This window comes from Oxyura jamaicensis, chromosome 23 (assembly GCF_011077185.1).
Source record: "Oxyura jamaicensis isolate SHBP4307 breed ruddy duck chromosome 23, BPBGC_Ojam_1.0, whole genome shotgun sequence".
NCBI lineage: Eukaryota > Metazoa > Chordata > Aves > Anseriformes > Anatidae > Oxyura > Oxyura jamaicensis.
Window position 1 is genome coordinate 2,507,146 of NC_048915.1, and position 25,327 is coordinate 2,532,472.

At 50.2% G+C, this 25,327-nt stretch overlaps 2 protein-coding genes, 1 long non-coding RNA gene and 4 other non-coding genes across 10 annotated transcripts; all 7 read left to right on the plus strand.

Moving 5' to 3' along the window:
• The first annotated feature begins 107 nt into the window (after positions 1–107).
• TRNAU1AP (tRNA selenocysteine 1 associated protein 1) lies at positions 108–16,221 on the plus strand. Of its 3 annotated transcripts, XM_035345656.1 has the most exons (10): positions 137–284; positions 2,531–2,607; positions 2,718–2,815; positions 3,595–3,694; positions 6,464–6,516; positions 7,773–7,904; positions 10,806–10,925; positions 12,333–12,495; positions 13,053–13,086; positions 14,805–16,221. In XM_035345656.1, exons 3-10 carry the CDS (start codon positions 2,730–2,732, stop codon positions 14,939–14,941), a joined length of 825 nt encoding a protein of 274 aa, XP_035201547.1. In that variant the 5' UTR covers positions 137–284; positions 2,531–2,607; positions 2,718–2,729; the 3' UTR covers positions 14,942–16,221. The 3 variants fall into 3 exon arrangements, with proteins under 3 accessions (XP_035201546.1, XP_035201548.1, XP_035201547.1); XM_035345655.1 differs by lacking the exon at positions 2,531–2,607 and having other exon boundaries at positions 108–284; XM_035345657.1 differs by lacking the exons at positions 2,531–2,607; positions 14,805–16,221 and adding an exon at positions 14,381–14,546 and having other exon boundaries at positions 108–284.
• A 4,279-nt stretch (positions 16,222–20,500) lies between these two features.
• LOC118177632 lies at positions 20,501–22,921 on the plus strand. Of its 2 annotated transcripts, XR_004755881.1 has the most exons (5): positions 20,501–20,816; positions 21,098–21,174; positions 21,817–21,886; positions 22,261–22,368; positions 22,598–22,921. It is a non-coding gene; the product is annotated as an uncharacterized LOC118177632 (long non-coding RNA). The 2 variants fall into 2 exon arrangements; XR_004755880.1 differs by lacking the exons at positions 20,501–20,816; positions 21,098–21,174; positions 21,817–21,886 and having other exon boundaries at positions 21,893–22,368.
• Positions 20,861–21,004, plus strand: LOC118177849. The gene has a single exon (XR_004755941.1). It is a non-coding gene; the product is annotated as a small nucleolar RNA SNORA16B/SNORA16A family (small nucleolar RNA).
• On the plus strand, positions 21,601–21,729 carry LOC118177850. Its single transcript, XR_004755942.1, has one exon. It is a non-coding gene; the product is annotated as a small nucleolar RNA SNORA44 (small nucleolar RNA).
• LOC118177840 lies at positions 21,924–22,058 on the plus strand. The gene has a single exon (XR_004755932.1). It is a non-coding gene; the product is annotated as a small nucleolar RNA SNORA61 (small nucleolar RNA).
• LOC118177846 lies at positions 22,451–22,521 on the plus strand. The gene has a single exon (XR_004755938.1). It is a non-coding gene; the product is annotated as a small nucleolar RNA SNORD99 (small nucleolar RNA).
• Positions 22,922–23,715: 794 nt separating the features above from the next.
• Positions 23,716–25,221, plus strand: LOC118177813 (ras-related protein Rab-42-like). Its single transcript, XM_035345852.1, has 2 exons — positions 23,716–23,981; positions 24,549–25,221. The coding sequence occupies exons 1-2, from the start codon at positions 23,728–23,730 to the stop codon at positions 25,219–25,221; spliced, it is 927 nt and encodes a 308-aa protein (XP_035201743.1). The 5' UTR covers positions 23,716–23,727.
• Positions 25,222–25,327: the final 106 nt, after the last annotated feature.

Sequence of the window (25,327 nt, forward strand, 5' to 3'; positions counted from 1 at the left end):
GCCTCCATCTTGCGCCCCCCGCCCGCCCTCTCTCGCTCCTCCTGCCGGCAGGGGCCGCTGCCGCGGGCCGGGGCCGCCCGTGGCGGCGGGGGCGCCGCTCTCTCCGCCCGCCGGGCGCCGCGGAGGAGGCGGCGGCGGGGCAGCGAGGCGGCGGAGCGGGCCGCGGCCACGGCGAGAGGCGGCGCCGGCGGCGGGGCCGAGCCGGGAGGGCGAAGCCGCGGCCCCGCCGAGCCCGCCCCGGGGCCTGCGGGAGCAGCATGGCCGCCAGCCTGTGGATGGGGGACGTGAGTGTCCGGCCGGGACCCGCGCGGGGCTTTGTGCGGCGGGAGGAGGAGGAGGAGGAGGAGGAGGAGGAGGAGGGAGGGAGGGCAGCCGGGGCTGCGGGCACTGCCGGGGGCTGGGCAGCACTGACGGGCTGACTGACAGGCGGACGGACTGACGGACACACGCAGTCCCGCACACTGGCACCGACTGACACAGTCCCGCACGCTCTCACTGACTGACTGACTGACAGACGGACTGACTGACAGACGGACTGACTGACAGACGGACTGACGGACTGACAGACGGACTGACGGACACACGCAGTCCCACACACTCGCACTGACTGACAGACACACGCCGTCCCGCACGCTGGCGCTGACTGACTGACAGGCACAGCCCCGCTCGCTCGCACTGACAGACAGACGGACGCACGCAGTCCCGCACACTCGCACTGACTGACTGACAGACACGCAGTCCCGCAAGCTTGCACTGACAGACTGACAGACACACTTAAGTCCCACACACTCGCACTGACTGACACGCACACAGTGACACACACTCCCTGCCACTTGCATGCTCCCTGACACCCACACGGACACGCTCACTGACACCCTCACACTCTCACACAGGCACACACACACGCACACTGACTGACACACGCACTCTGACACACACAAGCTTCCAAGCCAGCCACAGTCACGCACACGCTGCCGGTCGCACACCAGCTCACACACGCACACCCCTGCCCCTGAACACACAGGGGGACCCTCATGGCCTTCCACAGGCACACTCGCACCAGTGTACCTCGCGCTGGTGTCAGGCGCTTACATGCACTCACACTGTCATGTTTGTGGTCCCTCAGGCACTTACACACTCACAAGCCCGTAGCTGACTTGCTGCTAGGCGCCTGTGTGCTCACGTGCTTCAGGGAACACGCTCACGGCACTGACACACTCCCCGCTCTGCACCCATGTTCGTGCGTCCATGCTTACCCGCACAAAGGGACACCTACAACCTCTCCACAGCATCTTTTTCAGCCGCCCCTCTCACAAGCAGCCCGTTGCTCTCTGGAACACAAGCATACAGACCCCAGCAGCCGCCAGCTGTTGCCTCTAAGAGCCTGCCTTTCGTGGACGCACACATACCACCGACACCCGCACAGAGTAGGGCTACCTCCAGCGACTTGCACGTGTAAAAGTAATTCGGGTTTCACACTCACTCCTCAGCAGGGCGTCTGCCAACTTCTGCACGTGCAAGGGCAGCACGGTTCCCTGTTGTCAGGTGCACACAGAGACCGCACGAGTCTGCACATTCCGTCGTGCACACGAGTGTAGCAAACACCCGGTACCTGACAGGCACACAGGCATGCTCTGGGGATGTCACCACAAGGCCATAGGTATTTGTACTCACACGGAGCTATTTGTATTTTCCCCACACCTATTCCACACCCCCGCCGTGATGCCAGTGCGAACTCCATGCATGCACAATCCCTCTTTTCACTCGCGAACACGCAGCTGCCGTACCCGCTGTTGCTTGTCCCACACGGTGCCGCCTGTCAGCCCGTGCATTACACACAGTCCTAATTTCTCTTAGTTCTCTTCTTTACCGTGCCACTTTGCGTTACACGGAGGCGTCCTTTTAGAATCCCAGAATCATGAAGGTTGGAAAAGACCTTCAGGATCACCTGGTCCAACCATCACCCTACCGGCAACCTCACGCACTAAACCATGTCCCAGTACGTTCCTCGTGTATTCAGTCCAACTTGCAGTGCTTTTCAGCCACTTACACCACCCAGCCACCCGCACACACACACACATTGTCATTCACCCAGGACCACAGCCACGTCACATCCCTCTTACACACCGTGCTGCCTTCCCGCGTACACCCCACAACGCGGTCACTGCGCCCGCCGGCAGACCTGCTGCGGGCTGCGACTAGAGGACTCCCCGTGCTGCCCCATGGAGCTCCGCGGTTGCGTGAGGTTGGCACGGCTCCGCAAACCCCAACCCGAGCTCCATGGAGGCCGCGTTACCTGACGCACGCCGCCCGTTCGTCATAGCACCCCGGGCTGTGCCGCACCTGTGTACTGTCAGTGCTGGCCCAACCTCCGTTCGCATAGAGAGAAGGAGCTTGCCATCTCCTTACCCCCTGCTCCTGTGTAGTGAACGCTCCGTTTGTTGCTGTATGTCTCTGAGTGGCTTTTGTCCTTCTGTGAAAGCTCCCTGTTCTCTGAAATTCATGCTGTCTCTTGGGTTCCACTTTGCAGACTGTTGAGCCTGGTTCATGCATGCCTGCTGGTTTTGAGTGGCATCGACCCTCTTAAATGAGTCTTCTTTTTGAAGTGTAAGGGTAAAATACTTCTCAATAATGTTTTAACTGCTTAGGGTGACATTGACACATATATTCTCCTTTTCGTAGTTGCCCCGATCTAACTTACTTTTTTGCTTTTATAGCTGGAGCCATATATGGATGAAAACTTTGTTTCAAGAGCCTTTGCCACCATGGGAGAGCTTGTACTGAGTGTAAAAATCATTCGAAACAGGTTGACAGGGTAACTCTTTCTGCTTGTTCTCAATTCGTTCTGCCACTGCGTCTCTCCGTTTGGATTGAACTGGTTGCCCTTTACGTGGCATCGCTGTGGTCCGGTCCGTACGAGAGTGATTTTCCCTTTCAGCTTTTCACCATTGCTGCCAACAATATGAGGGTATTGATGATAGCAATGGGGAGGAAGTTGCTGGCTCTTCGACCTCCCCATCAGTGAACCATCCTGCAGTGCTTCAGCACTCCTTCAGAATGGCCCACGTATGGCATACAGTCCATCTGGGAATTACGTGTCCTGGGCTGAAGACTTCAGTGACGAGTCTGTTAATCATTGCGCTAGTGCAGCTACATGATGCTAGCAGAGCTGGGAAGTCTAACTTAGGAAGAGCCACGCGAAGACCCTTTGAGTTCGTTTAGAATGGGTGACTGTACGCAGGATAACGTAGTCTTGTGTTTGTGTAAATGCTGTAATTTCGTTTCTCGGTTGCTTAAATTTGGGTGGGAAAAGCTATAGTCTGTGAAAGGAGGAAGTGGAATAACTGAGCAAAAGTATTTTCTGTGTCCTTATGTTGACCTGACTTACTGGTAAGTAGGGGCCATCACTTCAGTGAAGGTCCAAGATTACTGTGCTAGATTCTGCTTGGTAGCTAACGTTTATGCTTTGGAAAGGAAATTGTTCTATATATCGCTGCTTGAGCAAATTTCCTAGCAGTTATCTGGAAATAGTAGTCCTCCTCAAAGGTTTTAAATCTGAAACCCTTTTCTCTCCTCTCCTGTGTCTATGTTCAGAATTCCAGCAGGCTATTGCTTTGTAGAGTTTGCAGATCTAGCTACTGCAGAGAAGTGTTTACACAAAATCAATGGAAAACCGCTTCCTGGTGCTACACCGGTAAGTAAATCAAATCAAATTGTGAAGAAACAGAAGTAGGAACTGTATTTTGAATAATGATTGCAGACAAATAGTTAGCAAACCGGGATTGTGCTTTTCTTTACCCTTAAGTTAATGAACATAAAGCTATTCTGTTCTTACTCAGATAATTACTGGAAAAATGTTAATTTTTGTTTGAATGTCTGGATAATATCCAGGTATAGAAATGTTGTGGTGTGTTTTTCTATTTCTGAGCCTTTCTACTGTTACCAAAGTTGGACTGATGAGAAACCAGAGAAGAACAAGGAAAAAATAGGTTGAGTATACGTACCACAGTCCTTCTGTCTCTCTCCATTTGTAGTTCCATATGCATTTTCTATAGTTTGTACGTTGTGATGTATGCACAAGATGAACTTGCAAGTTTACACTGAGTTTTGCATAACGTTGATTTGTGAAAAAGTGACTTTTAAGCCTTGCATTATTCTTGGCCCTTAGCAAAGAGAAGTTATTCAAACCCATTTACAGTGGAGAAAGAGCTAGTCCATTTTATAATTGCAACACGTAACAAACGTCTCGGGTGCCTAAAAGCTAGGTAGTGAGGAAGAAGAGGAGGAATAGTCACAGAGGCTAATTTTAGGGTGTTGAATTGAATGTGTAGAATATTAAAATGGGATGGCTGACACAGCTGTCCGTTGTACCCACAGAATTTGGCTGCAGTAGCTGGGATGACTGGTTCATAAAGCAGCTCTAGAATCACCTCTGTGACAGTGATATATTAAGGTAAATGGACGTCTGTTTCAGAGTAGTTAATGCACTGAGTTGGAAACTGGGAAGTTCAGGTGCTGTTCCTTGAACTATTTGGTCAGCCTTCCTAAGAGGATGACATCCCCTATCGAAAGGGGGAGGTAAGAGGCCTGGAGGTCCTCTCCTGTCCTATTTAATAACCCATATATTGCACGTCAGAGGCCCTGACTAAGGGAAGCTAATCTTCCTAGATGCCTTCTCTAGCCACCGGAGAGAGAAAGAGAACAGCTCCTGTGAGAAGATAATAATTGAAGTTTGATTTGGGAAATGCTGGCGTTTATCCAGAGTTTAATTCAAAATGTGGTGTTGTTTGGAGGGATGATTTCCATAATACATGGAGGGAATTACAGATGTCAGACAGAGCCCCACTGTAGGCAGCCTAAACCAGTGCACTCAGCAGGCAACTGTCCAGCTCGTCTCTTGCGTTTAGATACTTTTTCTCTTGTTTGCAGAAAACTGAATGTGGCTCACTCTTTTATTTATTTTAAAATCCTGAATCTGCCAAAGGAATAACAGAGAGCTGTGGTGCTCTTGTTGTCTCTCTTTTACAGAATTAGTGTCCCCAGTTCCTGTAAGAGTGGAAATACTCTCAGTTTTCTCATTGATTTTAAACCCAAAGTACTGCAGTGAAGAACTAGATCATATATATATATCAAAGTGTTTCAGAATGGAATCTCAATTTTATGTTAGGAAACTAAGCTTGTAAATGGTCCACAGAAAGAGCTGTGTACCACTGTGCACCAGTGAATGCAAGCATGCAAGGAACATGATTATAGCCTAGAGTTAAGTCTTTGCTCTATTTCCCAAGAATTATTTACGCTATCTTTGAGGGAATACATCGTGCAAGGCACAGGAGCACTCTAGGCTCTCCACTGTACTAAACAAACGTTCTGATCTCTAGGTTATGGACTCACAGTAGGCTTGCTTTCTTTGACCATATTGAATTCTTTGATGCTATGCCACTGTGTAGTACAGAGGGATGTCTGCTTTGGAAGCCTGTTGGGAGATAGAAAAATGGTTTTGAAGCCCCTCATACTGACAAGGGAATCCAGCTTAGGTCTTCCACTGCCTGGGTGAGTTATGAAACCAGTATTCTTGTAAAGGAGTGCAACCCTTTGCTTCTTCCTCTGTCAGACATGTTTCGGAAGAAAATAGCAGTTACCATTGCACTCTGCAGTGAGCCTACTTGGGTCACTGTGTGCTGAGCATCACGTAAGAGTGCCTCTGGGATTGAGACCCGCAGGATTTTGAGGTAGAAGATCTTCAGCTCCTTAGATCTTGGCCAAATTTAAACGTGAGGTGGGATGAAACCTGGTAGGATGGGGGCTATGAGTTCCAGCTGTGCCAGTGACACAAATCTAGGCTCCCGGGGAACTTTTGTTTTGTTTTGTTTTATAAATCAAGTGCAAAGTTTAGGGAGGCCTCCACTATCAAACGACAGGTAAGTATTTCAGATGAACCTCCCCCCACCCCCTTTTTTTCCCCAAAATAAATGAGTGCATCAGCCAGAGCAAAATATTTAGGCATACTTCTAGAATCAAGGATTGATTCCATTTTCCAGTGTGGCAGATCCTGCTCTGTCAGTATTCTTGTAGTTCACAAATGTCCAACTATATGTGCTATCATTTCAGTTTAAGACCTTAAAATTAGAAGTCATTTAATATTTGCTGTTAGTACCTCAGTAAAATAAAAATCTGGTGCTATGTAAGGTCCACCTGTCTTTCACTAGCTTTATAAACTGTTGGCGTAAAGACAGTCCAAACCTCTTGGTGCAGGTTGTTTGCTGATTTTCCTTATTATAGCTGTACTGAAGTAAAACAAAAATGTTGTTCTTGCTACCTTAACTGACTGGCCTGACAGCGCTGAACATCTGTCAGCATTAGATTTTTTAAAAATATGTAAAGTTAGCTTATTGTATTTTTTCCTAATTGTTTGGATTCACATGGAAACATCTGAATGTATGGATTCATTTTTGCCTTGTTTCAGGCAAAGCGATTTAAATTGAATTATGCAACGTATGGAAAACAGCCCGATAACAGGTAAACACTCAGCATTCAAATATTAGTTTTGCCTGTTTAATGTCTCCTTACCAATTACCTTGCAAAGAGTATTCAAAATATGTAAACCCACCAGTTCATCGCTGCCGGACAAGGTGCACGGCTAGCAGATTTGGACAGGAGAGAATTCATGGGATGCGTAGAAACAAATCTTGTACCGTTTTGTTGAGCAGTGCCAGATAAGTAAATCCCACAATTAATAACGTGGATTACATCAAACCGTCTTGGAACACGCTATAAGTATTTGTGAGGCTGTAGCGTGCTGGCACCATATAATGCCACGAATGTGTTTGGCACCGGGGTGTAGATGCAGTGGTTTCACACCACCTGGCTTAACTGGCTGGAGCACCCCGGCAGTCAGCAAAGAGAGGGAGAGGCGCTCGGAATTGCCCTCTGGAGGAGCCCATCTTTCTCCCTTGACAGTGAAAGGTGTGTAAGGAGGCGAATGGGCTAAATTAGGCTTCTGAAGTTGCGTGGTGTGAATACCTTTCATAATGCCTGCCCAGAAACGCTTACACAGTTGGATTAATAATAACACAAGGAGATGTTCGGGCAGGTGCGCGCTGGGGTGAAAACAGCACAGTCCTGCAATTTACGAGGGTAGTGTTAGTCATACCTCTGCAATTATATTTTTATTTTAGATGATTATTTATGAATCTTTTTTTAAAAAAATAACTTTAGATTAGAATCAAGGCATGACAGATGGGGCAAAGAGTGAGATTTACATCTGGTAACTAATTCTTGCGGTTCTGTTTGCTCTGGAGATAGTCGTGTGTTACAGATGGATAACGCAACCTTTCTGGCTCCAGCAACTCGCTCCATGAGCCTTTAGCAGAGGGGGGTTAACGTAGACCACCTGTCAGTTTTATGCTTTACCTTTTGTATGGCTCAGCTGGTTTCTCAGGAGTGTCTTTTTAAATATTTAAACTTCTTAACATGAAAGTATCTAATCTATATATTGTAATGTAAGATCAGTATGTAGGAAATAGCAAATCTATAAACAATACAAGGATGTTTCCTTGCCGTATTAGAAATTCATACATGGTGCCCAGTTCAATATCCTCTGAGAACTAAAAAATGGAATTATCTTTAAATATAAAGCAATATCAAGTAGATGTCCTTTAATATCACTTCTCTCTGAAGTCAAATTCGTAGGCTCAATGTTAGCTGTTGCTCAGCACACTTTGTGTGTGTGTGTGTGTATTTGTGCTTAAGAAGTTTTCTTTTGATTTCTTCAGTCCAGAATATTCCCTTTTCGTGGGAGATCTGACTCCTGATGTGGATGATGGCATGTTATATGAGTTTTTTGTTAAAGTTTATCCATCGTGTAGAGGTGGAAAAGTTGTTTTGGACCAGGCAGGAGTATCCAAGTAAGTTGTGTTTTATTCATTCTTTTCTTTCGCTTCATGTGCAGCAGTAGGAAAGATGTAATGCAGCAAGGGAAAAATCTTAGTTATATAAGTTCAGATTTTAGTAGCTCCCATACCTGCTAAACATACAGTGGTCTTGGACATTCACTCTGCAGTGTCTGGGTTTTGGTAGGTCACCATGGCACATTGTCACTCTTCTGTCGTCGTGCTCCTTGTGTGTTGGCAGTATGTTGCTGCACTTCAGAAAAGGCTCACAAATGTCTCTGTGATCTATCAACACTGGCTCCTAGATTTTCAGGTAGAATTTTGCTTTTGCAGCCTTTTGGCCATTGAGTGTATATTCCTAGGGAAGCTTTACAGTTTTTTGTTTCCCGTAGGGTAGGGCGAACAAAGCTATGATTCATTGTCATGTAGTTAGGAGCTGTATTGTTCGTCTTCACTGGAAATGTCTCATCAAAAACAGATGTCAAACCCTTCGTTTTCTTAATCAAACATTTTCTAAAGAGCAGAAAATGAAACTCGTCTTCGAAGAGAGACCACTCAGCTGGTCCACCAGCTGGTCAGCATCCTTATTTTTCAAAACAGAAGGTGGCTTCAGTGACACACAGTATTCTGATACCATGCCTGTGAGAGTGTTGTGGCTGTAGATCTCTGTCTCACGTAAGGGTTTCTCAGATACATTGTTTGGAAGGAATGTCTGGAGGTACCTTGTCCAACTTCCCACTCTGAGCAGGGGCTGCTGCCAACACAAGATCAGGTCAGCCCTGAATTGTGTAGCCTGGAAAATCTCCCAGGATGAGATCATACAACTTGTCCAGGCGGCCTGTTCCAGTGCTGCAACAGCTCTCTAGTAATGAAGTTCTCCCTTACGTCCAACCCGAGCCTGTGGTAGCAGGGGAAGGGACAGGGGGTTGCATATTGCTGAGAAGAGCACAGCAGCCTGCCCTGGGCTGTTGCTGCCAGGGTTTTGTTGTGACTTGTGCAGTTACTCAAAGCTGAGGCAATGCAGGTGTTAGTGTGGTGCGAGAGAGGATCTTGGGGTTTGTGGACGTGGCTGGTGAAGCCCAGGCCCTTCCAGGCTCAGGAAGGCTCCTTCCAGCACCTCCTGTCCAGGCAAGAGAGGACCTTGGAGCCTGATGCTGCAGTGCTCTGCCTGTTGCCTTGCTCTGTGCCATGGGTGCGGGCTGGGGGTCTTCTCTTAACTGTTGGAACAGGACAGAATGTCTGCCAGGGAGGTCCTGACCCCATAGAAATGACTCATTGTTGGGGTTATTTTTGGCAGGGGATTTGTAGTGTGTTTTGTTCTTGTTTTCCTTTACAAAATCAGGTTTAGCCAGTGATACGGAAAAAAATAAGCATCCCAAAATGTTGGAAGAATGGCGCTCTGCCTTGCTGCACCCAGACACCTGTGCACTCCATCTGACTCTCCGTCCATCTCTAGTTTGGAACTGGCAACATTCATGGTTTCACTTAAACACTCCTGGTCCCGTCTGAGAGGCTACGGGAGTCTTTGTGGCAGCTTAGAAACATACACGCTGTTGTGTGTGAACACCTAAAATTGACTTAAATGTTGATTTCCACTGGTTTAATTCACCACAGTGCTTTCACAGAGGGCAAGTTAAACTAAGATGGCCAATTTTAAACAGAACGGGTACCCATGCAGAGTTTTGCTCTTGCTTAGTTATCTAGTTTGTATAGAGACAAGTCTGAGCTGTGTCTTGGGCTTCTGTACCTGGGGAGCACACATACACGTGCGCACACATGCATATATGTGTAGCTTGCTGTGCAAGACGTTGCATTTTCTGGGGCACCGACTGCTCTGTAATAGCTTCCAGTGTGGCCGTACTCTGAATGCTAGGTGATGCCACTTTCAGAATTATTGTGTGTGTTATTTTGCATTTAATTGTTCCCACAGAATAGATGATAACGCTGTAAATTTACACCCTCGCTTACGGCTCGTTCTTTTCCGCGGGTAGACAAGCCCTTTCCCTCCCAACCTCCTTCCTTCACCTAGATGGATTCCTCTTTCCCTCCCACACCTAAGTCTTTGATCTTTCTGCTGCGTGAGGCGGCCCATCCCACCCTGGGGATCCTGGCACTGCCCTCTTGGATGCTGTTGCGTTGCTTCTGACTCACTACAGCATCAAATCCCACGCTCAGGACATTTAGGGTTGGGGGGAATTAATGTTTTTTCTCTGGCTAACGTACACGCTGCTGTTAGTGCTGCAGGGGAGCATTGCCACAGAGTTGAGGGGTTGCTGGCTGCACCTTACCCTGCTCGCGTTGTGCTGTCAGCAGGTTTTAGCAAGTTGACGTTAAGAGCTTGTTTTCAAGTCCACTGTTGAGAACGCTGATGGGACGGTGGGGTTGTTGGGAATGACAGAAAGCCTGTTTGAGTGGTTCTGTGCCGGAAAAAGGACTTGGTTAGCAAGTGCATCTCGGTCAGTCCTATGGAAAAGCAAAGTTTTCTTTCAGAGTGGGGCAGTTTTAGGTATGGCAATGATGCCTGCATCTTGTCAATCCTGTGCTGACTTGCAACCGTTTAGATTATCGGTATCCTCCCAATACAGATTTGAGGCTTTGCTACTGTCTGTTCATGCCTTTCAACACGTCTTGTGTCAGCTCACTTCAAGTTCCCCAGAATCCACTGGCACAAGATTTAGTTTACTTCTCTGAAGCTCTTGAAAGTGCTCCCAAAGCTCAGACACATGTCAAACATTCTGCAAACAATGCAAAACAACTGAAACAGGGAATCATTTCATCTCTCCTAAAAGCCCTAGCGCAGGTGTTTCATTTGCTGCGTTTTTCAAGACCAATTTAGATTTCACTGTAAATGTCAAAAAACAAGCGGCGTGGCTTTTTTTGCTTTTGCTTGATGCAAACTATTCCGTATCTCTGCAGAGGTTACGGGTTTGTGAAATTCACGGATGAACTGGAACAGAAAAGAGCGCTGACAGAGTGTCAAGGAGCCGTGGGGTTGGGCTCTAAACCTGTACGCTTGAGTGTGGCTATACCAAAAGCGTGAGTATAAGAGCAGCCAGGTGGCATATTTAAGAGCAATGTTATGAAAACACGTGCATTTTTAATAACTTTTAGTGATTTGGGTGCGTATCCTGGATGTTTCCATCACAAAGTGAAGGAATACACACAAATATAATGAACTAGCTGCAGTATCAGAATGCAGAGGAATCAAATTATAACCTTAGATCAAGACGAGACATTTTACACTATTTTTAATTCTATACATTATTAAATGCACACACTCTGTATTTAAATGTGATTGTTTTTAAAGTTTGTGTCCCTTTGCATTAAATTGAAATAATCTAAATCTGCTTATTGACTTCTGGATAGCAAAGCTCAATTACCTTGCTAATTCTATTACAATGTCTACTGATTTTGGGGCAGGGATTAACTTTTTTTTCTGTGTTTGTTCAGAACCTGATACAATGAGATCCTGGTCTGACTTGGGGCTCGTAGCACTAGGGTAATACGAATAATAGTAATTGCTCCCTATTTGAATAATATTTAGATTTTCAGTGACCTCAGAAGTCTTGGGGGGATAAGGAAGGGAAAAGGGAATGTACTGTGGTAAGAAGACCGATGTTTCCCTCTTCCTACTTCTCACTGATTTCATCATTAGATAAAGCTTTGCGTGTGACATTCTCATTTGCAAGCTACATTTGTCATCTCATTATTTCAAATCCTGATAATCAGGTGGGATTCCCAATTTCTTGGGAACGCTGCCTCGTTATGGCAAGGAATGAGAATTTTAGTTAGCTCACAGGCTGTTAAACAGATAACATCTTTAATTCCTCGTAGTCCTTTTTACTTATGAGCTCTTTAAATGATTTGCGTTGAAGACCACCCAACTCAGTGAGAATGGGGACAACCTGTTGGGGACAAACGGCTTTGTGTCCGTGGCAGAAGGGAGAGATTTTGGACCATTCTCACCCAAAGAAACCCCAGTCCTTTTGCAAGGCTCTAAGTCTTTAGCTCTTTGTGTAAAGCAAGACTCAGTGTCTCTTCTCAGGAGGCTGCAGAGTAGTACTTTTATTTCTCAGAAAGAAAAAGGGACCCAAGAATCTGGATCATGGCTCAGGATATTCTAAGCCGAGACTTGTAGTCCCAAACTCTTCCCTTCCCAAAGGCAGGAGGTGATACTAAATTACTCATAAAGAATGAAAGCAGCGTTTATTTTATTAATGAAGATGAATATGAATACAGGGAAGGGGATTAAATATAAACCACTTCTTTCTTTCTGCACATTTATGCAAATGATAACGATTACCACAACAAATAGTGAATGTAATGTAAAGAATGAAATTTGCATGCTAGAATAAACCCTCTGTACCTTCAGCTATTTCACTTCTGCTTTTTCGTAATTCTCTGCGTTATTTGTAACTTATTCCCGCTTTGTTTTTTTTCAAGTAATCGTGTGAAACCAATGGAGTACAATCAGATGTACAGCTATAATTATAACCAATATTACCAACAATATCACAACTACTACGCCCAGTGGGGCTACGACCAGAACACGGGCAGTTACAGCTACAGCTACCCCCAGTACGGCTACACGCAGAGCACGATGCAGGTAGGACAGGGCAAAGCGCTCCCTCTGCAGTGACCCATCAGCACAAAACAGCTTTCTAAGCTAATGGGCACGTTATCTTCAAGCTCTTCTGTTTTCATATAGCTACTTGAGGGGGAAGCAAATCTGTTCAGCAGACCCTGGCCTGCACTGTTGTCATGTGTAGGGGTTGTTGCTAGGACTGGGTGGGTGAAAAGGTCTGGGGGGTATAAGGGGACGCTAAATACAGTTGTCGTGGTAGCAGGTTCTTCTTGATAGGGGCAAGTGGACAGCCGGTGCTGAGACTGGGCCCCTTCACAGGCCTTGTTTTAGAGGATAAAACAGATTGAGACAGCCACCCACTGCACCACAGGAATTTCAAGAACTGCTGCCTCTGTTAGAAGTTTGGTGTGGGATCTCCCCCTGGAGCTTTCTGGGAGTGGATCGGAGGGCTTGTGCTTGAAGAACTGTGTTGTAATCGGTTATAAAAGTCAGCGTATGACAGTGGTAATCAACAGGTGATGTTTGTTTTAAAAAAAAATAGTATCTGCTGTCCTAAGGGCTTTTTTTTGTCTTTGCAGTCATACGAAGAAGTTGGTGAGGATGCACTGGAAGGTATGTTTCTTGAATTCTTCACTGAAGTTGTGTATGTCCTTTGCACTGATTGCAGATGCTCAAATTGGCCCCTAAATTCAACGTATAATATACCTTTGTCTTTGAGTAAATTTGAGGTCTGAGAAAATTTGCTGGTCCCTATCACCTGGTTTGCATCCTTATTTTACAGTTGCTGTTTACAGTTGCAGTTGTCTAGACCTTGTCAGGGCTGAAACAAATTGACTTCACTAGCATTGAGACCAGTTGTGGTTTAGTGTTCACATCTCCTTTGCCCTGAAAATACAGATAATAGTCTTCTACAATATACGAGATTTTATCCCTTTTTTTTCTGGTATGCTACAAAAACGATGTAGGTATTCTGTTTTTCTGTAGATTCTTGTTATTTAGAGTCCAGGATACTTAAACTGTGCTTATTGTTTTAAAAAGAAATAATATCAGTTAAATTGGTCAAATATTTGTTTTAGCAGCCATTAGTTGCAATGAACCACTAAAACATATAGTGGTTTTAAGTATACATGTGAGCTGTTTTCATTTATTCACGCAAGAAATACTTTGTACTAGTAATTCCAAATGTTGGTCTTGAATGGAATATCTTACTGTTCTCTTCAAAACAACAAAAAACGGTGAAAGTAGAAAGCAGCTAGGTCCTGTAGATGATCTGTGGCTATAAGTAATGATGTCAGTGAGAAAGCCTTCACTGGCTTTTAGAAGCATTACACGAGAGCTTTCCTTTCTGCTGAAACTAATACACCAGTGCTGGAATTAGAATATCTCCGGGGTGTCTTTTGCTCGTTGATTAAATTTCCTATGTACTAATATGTTGAAATTTGTAGGAAGCTGCAATAATGTTTTGCCAGTGCATCACTCTTTTCTGAATTGTGTTTCCCTGTGATGTGTTGCAACGTGATATAGCTAAACCCAAACATGGTTACGAGCACTTTGTTCCAGATGTGCTTTGTAGCTTTTCCATTCAGTCGGCCAGTTCCTTTGCACTCTGGTACTTGTCTGATAACCTAGCCTTTAGATTGTGGGTGCTGTTAGGTGAGCTTTAAATCCTACAGGGGGGTTGGGTAATGCAATGAGCCCATTTTTGCAAAATGTTAAGTACACACTGGTAGCAGCAGAATCGCACCCACTGGGTTGCCCTCCAGCCCCAAAATTCTTCCAGCTGTAAAACGCGACATGTTCATGCTTAATTCACTGGCTGTCACTGGCACTTCTTTGGTTACTAACTGTGAAATGCTTTGAGATGTTCGAGGCTTTGGCAGACGAGCTCTGGTGACTCTTGTTGCAGCAGCGTAAGACGCTCCCGTCCCCAGCCATCCACTCTGACCCCGTAGCGGAGGGAGCAGACCGGAACGTGTGCCTGCGCCTCCGCTGCTCCACTTTGCAGTCCGGTGCCTTAGTGCCAACCCACCTTCTTTGGCAGTTTAAGTGGCTACACTGGGCTGCGAGGTGCAGGTATGCGCTCTCTCTGTTGACTCGGCTAGGGGGGCAATCAGCACTGACAAGAGGGACGTGACTGCCCCTAGTTAGCTCTTATCCCATTGCACTAAGGTTTACCAGGGCTCTTCTAGTCAGGCTCATGACTGGCTGAGCGATGGGAATGTTTTGGGACTCCCTCCACATTTTTTTCATGAAACTAACATATTTATGGGGTGGGGGGGGGTTCTAACACGCTTGGCATGTGACCTGTTTGTCTGTCTTTCTTCCTTCAGATCCGACGCCTCAGTTGGACGTCCATGAAGCGAATAAACAGTTTATGGAACAGAGCGAAGAGCTCTACGATGCCTTGATGGACTGTCATTGGCAGCCTTTGGACACTGTCTCGTCAGAGATTCCAGCCATGTTATAGCCTCGTTGCTGAGGCACTGTCTGTGTGACAAACCCGCCAGTGCGCTCCGGACTGTTCCGCTGCACCTGGATCCCGCAGTAGTGAGGGGTGGCCCTTTGTGCACCCAGGTCTGTTGCTCGAAGTACAGGAGGCCTCTGGCGTTTCCTGTACGACACGAGTATCGTAGGAGCATCATGGTAACTTTGATTCATGGTGAAAGTTAGAACTGCAGCAGTTTTATTCCTTTTGTCTTGAAGTGAACTCTTAATACTTGTAATTTATAAACTTTCAACAAGATGGCACAGGGGAAAGACTCTACTCCAACGTACAATAAAAAAGTTGGTCTTTTAAGTAAAATTACACTCTGCATTTTGGTTCCTGCCCCCCTTTCTGTTTTGATGCCCATTTAACTGTCTTTAGTCACTTGATCCAACTCTCATAACTGTGTTTGTTTATTTTTTGAAGAGTCACTGTCAGATACCGCTAAAATGTCTCAGAAGCTTTCTAGTGACTGGGTGAGGTTGCTGTAAACTGAGAATGGGAAAGAACTGTATAGATGGAAGTTTGTGTTCTGCTCAGTCTAAGCTGTGAGCTAGCAAGTTTGTAGCTTGGTGTTCTTAAGCAATCTGCCTGAAGAGCATTTTGGAAAGCAAAGGCAGAAAGGAGTTTTATAACTCTACTACGGACCGATGCCTTCTACCAGGTGGTCTCTAGCGTGTCTGGCTTGCCTCTCCACCTACGTGTGAGGAAATAATTCCTCACCAGTCAAGCAGTTGAAAACACTTTTACCGACAACCTTGTTTAAATGTTACTCTGTGTATCATGCCTTTTTCATTGTGGACAGGCCTCGATGGTCTCATGATGATGTTAAGGTTTCACAGCGTCTTCCACTGTCTTGTCAGAGTATATATGGTGAAACTGAAGATCTTGCAGCAAAAAAACGGGTCAGAGCAATCTATATTTTGTGCAACAAATTGTTGCTAACTTGGAAAGCATTTTTCTACTGGATGTTGTATAAGCTGGATGGACGAGCAATATATTTAAGCTAATATTATGTTGCGTTAGAGGTGACAGCGAAAATGATAGCACTTATGTACGTGTTATAAGCCCTTTTCAGGCTTTTGTGCCTTAAACTCTTTGAGAAACAGGAACAGATAAACTACCTGTAATAAATGTCTCTCCAAGAAATAGTTTGGTAACTGAAATTGCTACTGCAAAGCATTAAGTTGCCTCCCTCCCCATGTTGATGCAGAGATTTGCCACTAAATTTAAATACTTTCATAAAACCTACTTCTACTACACCTTTGTTTGTGTCCATAATTATGATATTTGTCAGTCTGTGGTCTTTTTATCAACTGCAATGGTAAAAGTACCGTGGATACGAGGGTGATGGTAACGTACGCTGGATCAAGCAAACTTCTGAACAAGTGCTGAGAGGACTGCTGGGCCCCTGCGTTCTCACCGGCTGTGATTTTTTTCCTCCTGCTGTGCTTTTGACTGCTGTGGGCTGTTAACAGTGTCCTAACCTTGAGTTGCTCTGAATTTACGGAGATGAATGTTCCCGGCGCAGTGTTTCAAAGGCAGCGGCGAGGTGGAAGAGAGCAGAGCGCTTTTTTCTTCGGATGTAGCTGGTTGGCGGTGCTGGGCACTGAACAAAATGATGCCCCTCTTCCTGGAAAGTGTCTGTTCCATAGAGTGGCGTTCTGGAGGTGATGTAAAGAAGGTGTTTGTGTTCTGCAGCTACACGCTTTCTAGATGCAGGAGTGCTACTCTGTGCGCCCTTCGTTCCCTTTTTGACCTGCTGTTCTCTATCCCCCCAGACTTCAGCTTTTAGAAAGCAGCCCTCCTCATTCGCTGCAGGAGGTGACCTGAAGCCACGCTTACTTTATCAACAGAAATCTGTGTTGCTGTTCTGGGGCTGGCCAGCATTGCTGTCCTGTTTAACACTCCCTCACGGATGGATAAGCCACATCCATCGTGGACTACGCTGCTGCCTGACAGCTGTCACAGACCCGGTATTTGCAGGACACGGAGGATGAAGGGAAGCAGCACTGTCTAAAGGACAGTGGGACAGGTTATCACAGAGTAGCACCCCTCACAGACAGTGACCCTGGGGCAAAATCATCTTGCTGTCTTCTAGTTTTGTCACAGAAACAAAGTTGGTAGTGGTCTGATCCACCATTAGTGGCATCCCAAGCTTCCAGGATGGCTCTGATACACAGACCCTCGGGCCCCTATGGGGAGAACAATTTGGGAGTACAGAGGCCAACAGAGATTACCCACTGAGGCCTCTTTAAGGGTGCTACAGGGCTTAAAACAGCTCTTGCATTTATTTTTAGGAAGGAGGTTGATGGAAGTGTTTGGGCCACGTTCCCTTAATGCGTGAGGCCGATCCCTCTCTGCTGGCTGAGGAAGGGAGAGGCAGCCCCCAGCGACTGGGAAGGGGGTCAGGAAAAGCCCAGGGCGTTAGGAGAGGAAATCAAAGTCTTACAGCTGTCTATCAAATCTGGGAATTACCCTGGAGAGACGGGGGTAAAATCGAACTGCTCCCCCACCCAGGGAACTGGGGTGAGTGAGACAGGAGGCAGTTTCCTCTCCCTAGCTTGTTACGGATGGGAGAGGTGCAGCACCAGGCTGGTGAGATGAGAAAGCATCCTCCCTCGCGTTACTTTGTAGGCGTGGGGTTTTAATCATCCCTGCCAGCTTTGTGGGGTTGTTTGTGAATCTCAGCCAATGTTCTGGTGAGCCGGTAATCTCTCTGCACTGTTTTTTCGTGTATCCCTTATCCATCTTAACGTTCATTTTCAGCTCCTGGCCACCGTTGCAGCACCTGGAGCACAGAGGAGACTTTTATGTGGAGCTACAAAACAGCCAGTCACCTGGATGTGTAGGGCTTGTTTTGGAATCCAAGTTAAACAGAGTGTGGGATTTCCTTTCTTGTGGATGGCTGCAGGAAAAGCCCTGACTCATTACCATTTGGTATAATGCGAGATGAAAGATGAGGACTCCACATAGTAAGGTAAATTCTGCTTTTATCTTTATGTGCTAAAGGCAAGAAATCGGAGGCAGATGATAGCACAGCTCACTGAGATTATGTAATTCTTGTAAATTGCACCAAAATCTGTGAGTTAGATTCCGAAGTATACTGCCTTTGGGCGTGCAGCATTTACCCACACTTACAAAAAAGACTTAAACATTCTTACGACATTACTTGGCTGAGCTGTGATGATCCACGGTAAATTCTTCTTTAAATTGCAGGGGCTCTCGGGTGACAATCTGAGTCACGGAGACTGGAAAAAGTTCTGTGGAGCTGCACAGAGGTGGGTGTTACTCCTGTCGGGCACTTAGTGGCGATTGCCAAACCATAAGCTGCCAGGCTTGCAGGGTATCCCGTTGTCATTACCGTGTGGTTAATTAAAAGCCAGCATCGGGGATGGCCTGGGGGAAATTCTGACCGGCTTCCAGTGGTGTGAAGGCGAGGGGCGTGAAACCACTTGGTTAACAAGCGTGTACAAGTTACGGGGTCTGACCAGGCACCAGCAGTGATGTTTTCTCTGTGCCTGCCTAGAGAAGATCCCTGTTATTTGGGCCAGTTTCAGGAGACAGGTTCATGTCGCGCACGCTGCCAAGAAGTGCTGAGCACCTTTTGGATCCTTCGCAATCCCTTTTGAGAAATTGAGATGTTTTACTCTGATCTTTAAGTGCTGTTGGTTTCCTTATTACTGCCTTGCTAATCCCCAGCTTCTGCTAAATGAGATCAGAGAGGAATTTTTACCTTCCAGACTAGCTATCTCCCAGTGCCGCTTGTAAACCATACTGGATACTCCAGTTTCTGGAGTTAACTTGGGATTTACTTAGACATTAAATTAATTCTGTGACAGGATGGGCTGCACGTTTTAAATGCAATAGCTACATTTGAAAAGTGATACAACTAAGAAAAAAAGTCACTGACAAAGCTTTCTTTACCCTTTTTGGTTGTTCAGAACATCTCTTCAGTAGACATCTCCTTTTTTCATCCAGTTTCACTGCTCTTTTCTTTCTTAGCAGTCATTTCCCAGTCCAGATGGTTTTACCAGGTGCAGTAAGTGTTGCAAGGGGGGCTTTGAGGGGACTGCTCGGTACATGCTCCGTTTCTCTCAGCCAGTATCATGCTGCTGCTGCAGATAAAGCAGTTAAAATGCTGCAGATTGAGAGCTGTGCGCGACCAGGGCTTGTCTCGTCCCTCGGTGCTCAGGACCAGCAAGCCAACTGCACCACTACTTTGTGCTCGCTTTTTTATCGAGAGCTTCCCTGTGTGTTACTCTGCTCCCAGGTGTCCTGTGAAGGAGCTGCAGCTCTTCCAGCATCTGCTCTCCCCCTGCAGGTTGATGTAAGGCTCCAAACCACAAGTGGAGTTCCCTCGGGGCCTTGCTGACCGTACAGTCGAGCACTGCAGCCGGATTTTCACTGCTCTGCTTTGTTCCTCCACCCGTCTTCTTGCTCAGAGTGTGATGAGCTGAGGTCTACTGAGCAATGTCTGGATTTCATATTGATCTTTGAGGATTTTCCTCATTTATTTCCCAAACACGATGTTTACCAGTGTTGTCTTTTTTTCCTACAATGATCTCCCGGTTTCTCTCATGCCTTAGGATTTGAGAGGGAGGTTTCTAGCTTCAGTTTTCATGAGCTGTTGTCCCAGGAAGAATTTGGGCCCCCAGGGAATGCCTTGTGACTTAGCAGAACAGCTGCAGGGGCTGTGGAGGATGGGGCCACCTGCTCGTAACCTGTCCCAGCAGCTTTGACAGGGACTGTTTTTAGAAGAGCTTGCTCATGGGAGGCTCGGGGCTCATTTCCAGACTTCTGCTTTAAATGGGTGCCAGGCTTATTTTGCCAGTAATCTGGCATGTTTGTGGTGCGGGGTTACCAGTTTGAAAGGGCGATGTGAATTTCTGATCTGTGAATTTTGCTCAGAACAGGTTAAAAACCTAACTTTTGTTCTCTGTCATCTTTTTTTTTTTTTTTTTTTGCACTTTCTCCAGGACAGGACACAAAGCTTTCGCTTTAAGATCCAGCTTTTCAACCGGATTTCTCATGATGGCTGTGCCTTCAGCATCGGTATCAGCAGAAACTTCAGCAGTCCCTTCCAATTATCCGGTAGGTGCTCTCATTTTAAATCCTTTCCACTAATTCCAGATTCCGAACCAGGAATGGGACAGAGGGATTGCCTTGGCAGATAGATAAGACTTTCGCTTCCAAGAACCTTTTCTTCCATTCCCCGAGGGTGGGGTGTTCCCCCTGCCTTCCAGAAAGATGGAGCAGGAGAAACACAGCGCCTGCTTCACCTTTCAGCGAGCAACCCCTGACACACGCCTCGTGGGGTGGAGGAGACAGAACTTCGTCGTGTCAGTGCCAGGGAGATGAGGGGTCGTGTAAGAGGCGGGTGGCACAGCACAGCTCGCCCCCTGTGCAAGTTAAGGGGTTGCAAACACAGGTCCTGCTGCGCTGGGGTGAGATTTCCCCCTCCGTCCCCGGCTGCTGCCGGTGCAGGGGGCACGTTGGTAATGGGGGAGCAGCAGGGCCTGTCATGGCGGTGGCGGGGGGATGCCCGGACTACAATTCCCAGCAGGCGCAGCGGCAGGGCCTGGCCGCAGCAGCCAATCAGCGCCCGCGCTCTCTCACTATAAAAGGCCCGCGGCCGCTCGCCTTCACCCTCTCCCTGTAATGGCGGCGCGGCGTGAGGGCTGCGGCCCGGGCTCCATCCGCCGCCATCCGCCCGCTGCCGGCGCTTTTCCTACGCCCGGCCTCGCCTCATCGGTGCCCCGGGGGCTCGGCTACCGGGCGGCGGCGGCTGAAGGCGCTCGGATGGCGGGGGGCGCGGCTGCGGGGTGAGATGGCCGCTTCCCTGCCTCTGCGTGAGGTAAAAACCGGGCCGGGGGAGGGAGAGGAGGGGTGCTGGAGCCTGGCCGGCCCTATCGAAGCTGCCTCTGCCTCGGTGCTGTGGCAGATGCAGTCAAAAAGGAGCCCAGAGCCACCCGTTTTCCTCGACGGTCGCCGAGCAGTTGGAGCCTCTGTAGCTGCCCGGCAACATTAGGGGGAAATACAAGGCCTGCGGGGGTCCCGGGGGGTGCTCCAGGGGCCTCGCTGCGGGGAGGGGGTTGCTGCTCTTCTGCTGCTTTAAAATGTTTTTTTCTCCCTAAGGAACTACGTGGAGCTGGAGATTGCTGCGGTCCCCAGCATCATCCTGCCGTGGGAGGTGGCCCTGCAGTGCCAGGCAGGTGAGTGGTGTGAGCGTACCCTGCAGGCCCCCCCCCCTGGAGGGGGGCAGAGAACTCCCAGGGCAGCAGAACGCCCCGGCCCTCTGCTCATGGCTATTTCTGACGGTGTTCCAGCCACTACAGATCCCCTGCAGGAGGATCCTTGGATCCCTTGCAGGGCTTGTTCCTTTGAGGCCCTGCAGGGGAGGATTTCCCACTGGTGGGCCTGTTAAAATATTCCCTCCAGTCGTTAAGGACTGTGAACTCCCCTCATTTCCTGCTCGTGGAACAATCATGGGGTAGAAGGAGGATTTCCCCAGCATCCCTTGGCCCCAGTGGCAGAACTGTGAATCAGATTTGATCCAAAGCCAGTAGATGACTTTGCATCCGCCGCTTCTCTCTCCGGCTGTAGCAGGCTTTGCCAGAACAGCCCGGATTTAACCTCCTGCGCATGTTAACCCAAGAGCTGTGGCTCTGAAATAGCTGCAGGTCTCCAACAACATGCGAGAGCAAGAGGAAGGTCTTTGACTGCTGGGCCTCTTCTGCCTGATGCTGTCACTCGCCCCTCCGATAGATTTTTTTTGAGGGGGCTTCCCCCTCACGGGGGCTTTGGTTTGTGGCGCAGCGTCTGCAGCCCGCTGCTGACCCGGGGTGTTGTTGCAGTGTGTTCCAGGGTTCCTTGCTGCTTCCGAGCTCGCCCAGCTGACGGCCCGCCTGCCGGGGAGGATGCAAGGTGAGAGCGTGTGCCCGTGCCGGAGCTCGGCAGCCTGTCCCTCCAGATCCCTTTCCCATCAGATCCGAATACCGGTCTTGTGGTCGAAAAAGGAGGAAAAGGAAAATTCAAACTGGCCTTGGCCTTTTTGCTGGTCCAGCCCAGCTCTGAGAGGGGCCAGTTTGATGACAGTCCGCGTCAGCTTGTTCCCCGGGTGGGGCTGGGGTGGGAATGGAAGTCAGCGGACTGAGGAAGCGTGCCTGGCGTGGAGACCTGAGGTGCAGTGAGGGTTCCTGGGCTGGTGCTCGCTTGGGCTGGATGTGAAGCGTTGATTTTCTGCACACAGCAGCCTGCCAACCCCAGGGGCCTACCTGTGCCTCCGTCATCTCTTTCAGGAATTACTCCCTTGGTGGAAGAGGCCGAGAGCTCGTGAGCCCCTCTCCCCCACGAAGGGAATCAGTTCGCTGAAGGCCGAAACCACGAGGGAAGTGGGAATGGATTGGGTAAGCGGCTCTGTGAGTGCTCAGCAGACGCTTGGTGGTTTTTCGTGGGATCTTGACAGTGCTTGCCGTCCTCTGAGCACGGCCTGGTCAGTGATGATGCCTTTGTTGGGAGACTGCTGGATGAATCCTGCGGATATGGGGCTGAGGCCAGGCTCCAGGAGGAGCCGAACCCCCGTGCGCTGCGTCAGGCTGAGCTTCGTTCTCACCGGGCTTTTTCTTCCCTCCCCAGGTGTACGTGGAGCTGAGGGAGGGTTTCGGTGTCTCAGACTCCAGTATCCTGCTCCTGGTAACGGGATCCCGGCTCCTCGGTGAGCTGTGAGCTCCCCCGGGCGGGAGAGCTGCTGCTGTGCACCCGTCGCTGAGCACCGCGGGCAGCGGGGACCTTGTGGGGTCTGGGTGCTGCCGAAGCTTCCGTTCGTGTGCTCGCAGTGGAAGAAGGATCCCTTCCAGGGAGGTTTCACAAAGAGCTGTGGGGGGAGGATCTGGAAGTACTTAAAATAGGTGAATATTTGAGAATGTGTGGAATATCGGGGGGGTGAATAAAGGCGGTCACTTGCAGCTCCTGCTGTGTCTCCTGTGTTTGTGTCCGGGGTTTGTGCGCGGGGGAGCACAACTCAGGGCTCCTCAGAACGCCTCTGGGTGCAGACAGGGGAGGCCCAAGGGAGCGGAGGTGGCAGCCTGGCGGCGCTGTGTGCAGCAGGAGCTGGGCTTTGCTCTCCCTTCTCCGGCTGCTGGGTTGCCAGAGGGGAGGGAGCCGCCGGTTAAACGGCAACACAGCGAAGGTGCCAGTAAAAGGCAGTGCTGGAGCCCCGCTGCCTCCAGTTGCGTGCAGTTTGGAGAGCAATTTGGGGAAGAAAATGGTTTTCTCTCCCTCAACAGCCAGCAGCAGGACAGCAGTGACTGGGTGCAGGGGGTGGGGTGAGTGACCGGAGCTGGCTGGGGAGAGCAGTGGGGGCGCAGGAAAACCTCCAGCCCCTCAGCCCTGGGGTCCCTTTTCTGGGGCGCTGCCCCAGCTCCTGCCTGCAGCCTCTGCCACCTCTGGGCTGATGACAAGGACCTGGCAGGTGACGAGGGCGGCTGCAGGGAGCAAACACCCAAACACCCCCCGGGCTGTGCCCCTGGGGCTGCTCACAGCGAGGACACGGCCGGCAGCCTCTCCCTCCTCCTCCTCTGCTTTGTTTGTCCGTCTGGGTGGGTGCGAGGACGGACGCCTCTGTCCCTGTCCCCAGGGCCAACGCTGCGGGGTGGGGACAAGGGTGGAGACCTGGCCCCGGTCCCACCAGCACAGCAAAGCCCCTAAGGGCTGGGATCTGTCCAGCTTGGGGCCGACGGATCTCCTCTCCCAGCCCAGCCGCCGGCATGGGGACAGCAGCGGGTCCCCCCCCGGCCCCCCACGTCCCCGATGCGGGGGGCCACTACCAGTTCCGCGTCATCGTGCTGGGGGACGCGGCCGTGGGGAAGTCGTCGCTGCTGCGCTGCTACGCGGAGGGGCCGGGGGGGGCCGTGCCCTGCCCCACCGTCGGCGTGGATTTCTACAGCCGCACCGTCCCGCTGCCGCCCGCCGGCAAGGCCAAGCTGCAGCTGTGGGACACGGCCGGCCAGGAGAGGTTCAGGTGAGGCGGGGACAGGGACGGGGACCCAGCTGGCTCGCCCCAGCCCCGGGAAGCTGGGGCACCCCGCTGCGATCAGCCAAATCCCCCCAAAACACACCCAGCACCCAGAGATCGGATCCTGGGACGTCCCCACCCCAGCAGCCCCCTCCGAGAGGCGTGTCCCTGTCCCCATGCCCGGGGGCTGCGGTGTTTTGCTTCGGGTTTCACTTGAGGAGGTTGCGGCGGGTGCAAAGTCCCCGTTGGGAAAGGCCGGGGTGGACGGGGACGGGCAGCGAGGGCTCGCCGCGACGGTGACGCTTTCTGGGGCCGTGGCAGCTCCTTGCTGAGCTGGGCTCGGGGGGCAGCCGAGGGGACCAGGCTGGGGCTGGGCGATCGCCTCCCTGATTGCATCAGCCTGCGGACAGCCGAGGAGGCTCAAACGGGCTGCGAAAGGGCCGCGTTCGTCAGGGGTCCTGCTGTGCCCCGTCCCCGGGAGCCTTTCGGGGGGCTGGGGGAGGTTCCCCCGGCCCCATTCATCCCGGTGCAGGCACAGGGGGTGCTCAGCACCCCCGTCCCCGCTGTGCCCAGGTCCATCACCAGGTCCTTCTACCGGAGCGCCGCGGGCGTGCTGCTGGTCTTCGACCTCACCAACCGGGCGTCCTTCGAGCGCGTCCCCGAGTGGTACCGTGAGGCCGCCGGCGACCGCGCCACCGCCTTCGTCCTGGTGGGCCACAAGAGCGACCTGGCGGCCGAGCGAGCCGTGTCGGCCGAGGAGGCCGGGCGCCTGGCGGCCTCCCTGGGCATGGCCTTCGTGGAGACCTCGGCCCGCAGCAACCTCAACGTGGAGCTGGCCTTCGAGACGCTGGCCGGGGGCATCCTGCGGGCGCTGGGCCGCGGGGCCCTCGCCCCCCCCCCGGGGCTGCGGTGCCGTCAGGCTCATCCCCAGCCCCAGCCGCCCCCGGCCCCCGGCGCGGGGCGAGCCCCAGGGGCGCTGCCAGTGCTGATGGGGACGGGACGGGGACGGGGAGGGGACCCCCCCAGAAACGGGGATGGAGCTGGGGAGCCGCTGCCCTGCTCTTTGCCCAGAGCCCAGCCCTGGGGCTGTGTTCCCATGTTGGTTTGTGCTTCCAGCCTTGGTTTGGGGGCTGTGAGAACAATAATCCCCCCCTCTCCGGGGGTGTTGTTAATAAACCAGCTGCCTTCTGCATTAAAAAAGCTCTTCCGAGGGCTGGAGCACCAGCATGGAGCCCTGCCTCTGTGATGGAGGGGGGGTCACTGCTTGGGGGGGGTCACCCCCACCTGCCCCGCCAATATCCCCCGGTGCCTCCAGCCAGATGGAGAGGAGCAAAAAATGGAGGTGAAGGGAT

Bases quoted from the DNA above. Each gene is read 5' to 3' on its own strand.
- TRNAU1AP (XM_035345655.1), top strand. From the start codon at position 258: ATGGCCGCCAGCCTGTGGATGGGGGAC. The intron at 3,695-6,463 runs GTAAGTAAATCA...GCCTTGTTTCAG, and splicing joins CGCTTCCTGGTGCTACACCG to GCAAAGCGATTTAAATTGAA. The intron at 12,496-13,052 runs GTAGGACAGGGC...TTGTCTTTGCAG, and splicing joins ACACGCAGAGCACGATGCAG to TCATACGAAGAAGTTGGTGA.
- LOC118177813 (XM_035345852.1), top strand. From the start codon at position 23,728: ATGGGGACAGCAGCGGGTCCCCCCCCGGCCCCCCACGTCCCCGATGCG. The intron at 23,982-24,548 runs GTGAGGCGGGGA...CGCTGTGCCCAG, and splicing joins GCCGGCCAGGAGAGGTTCAG to GTCCATCACCAGGTCCTTCT.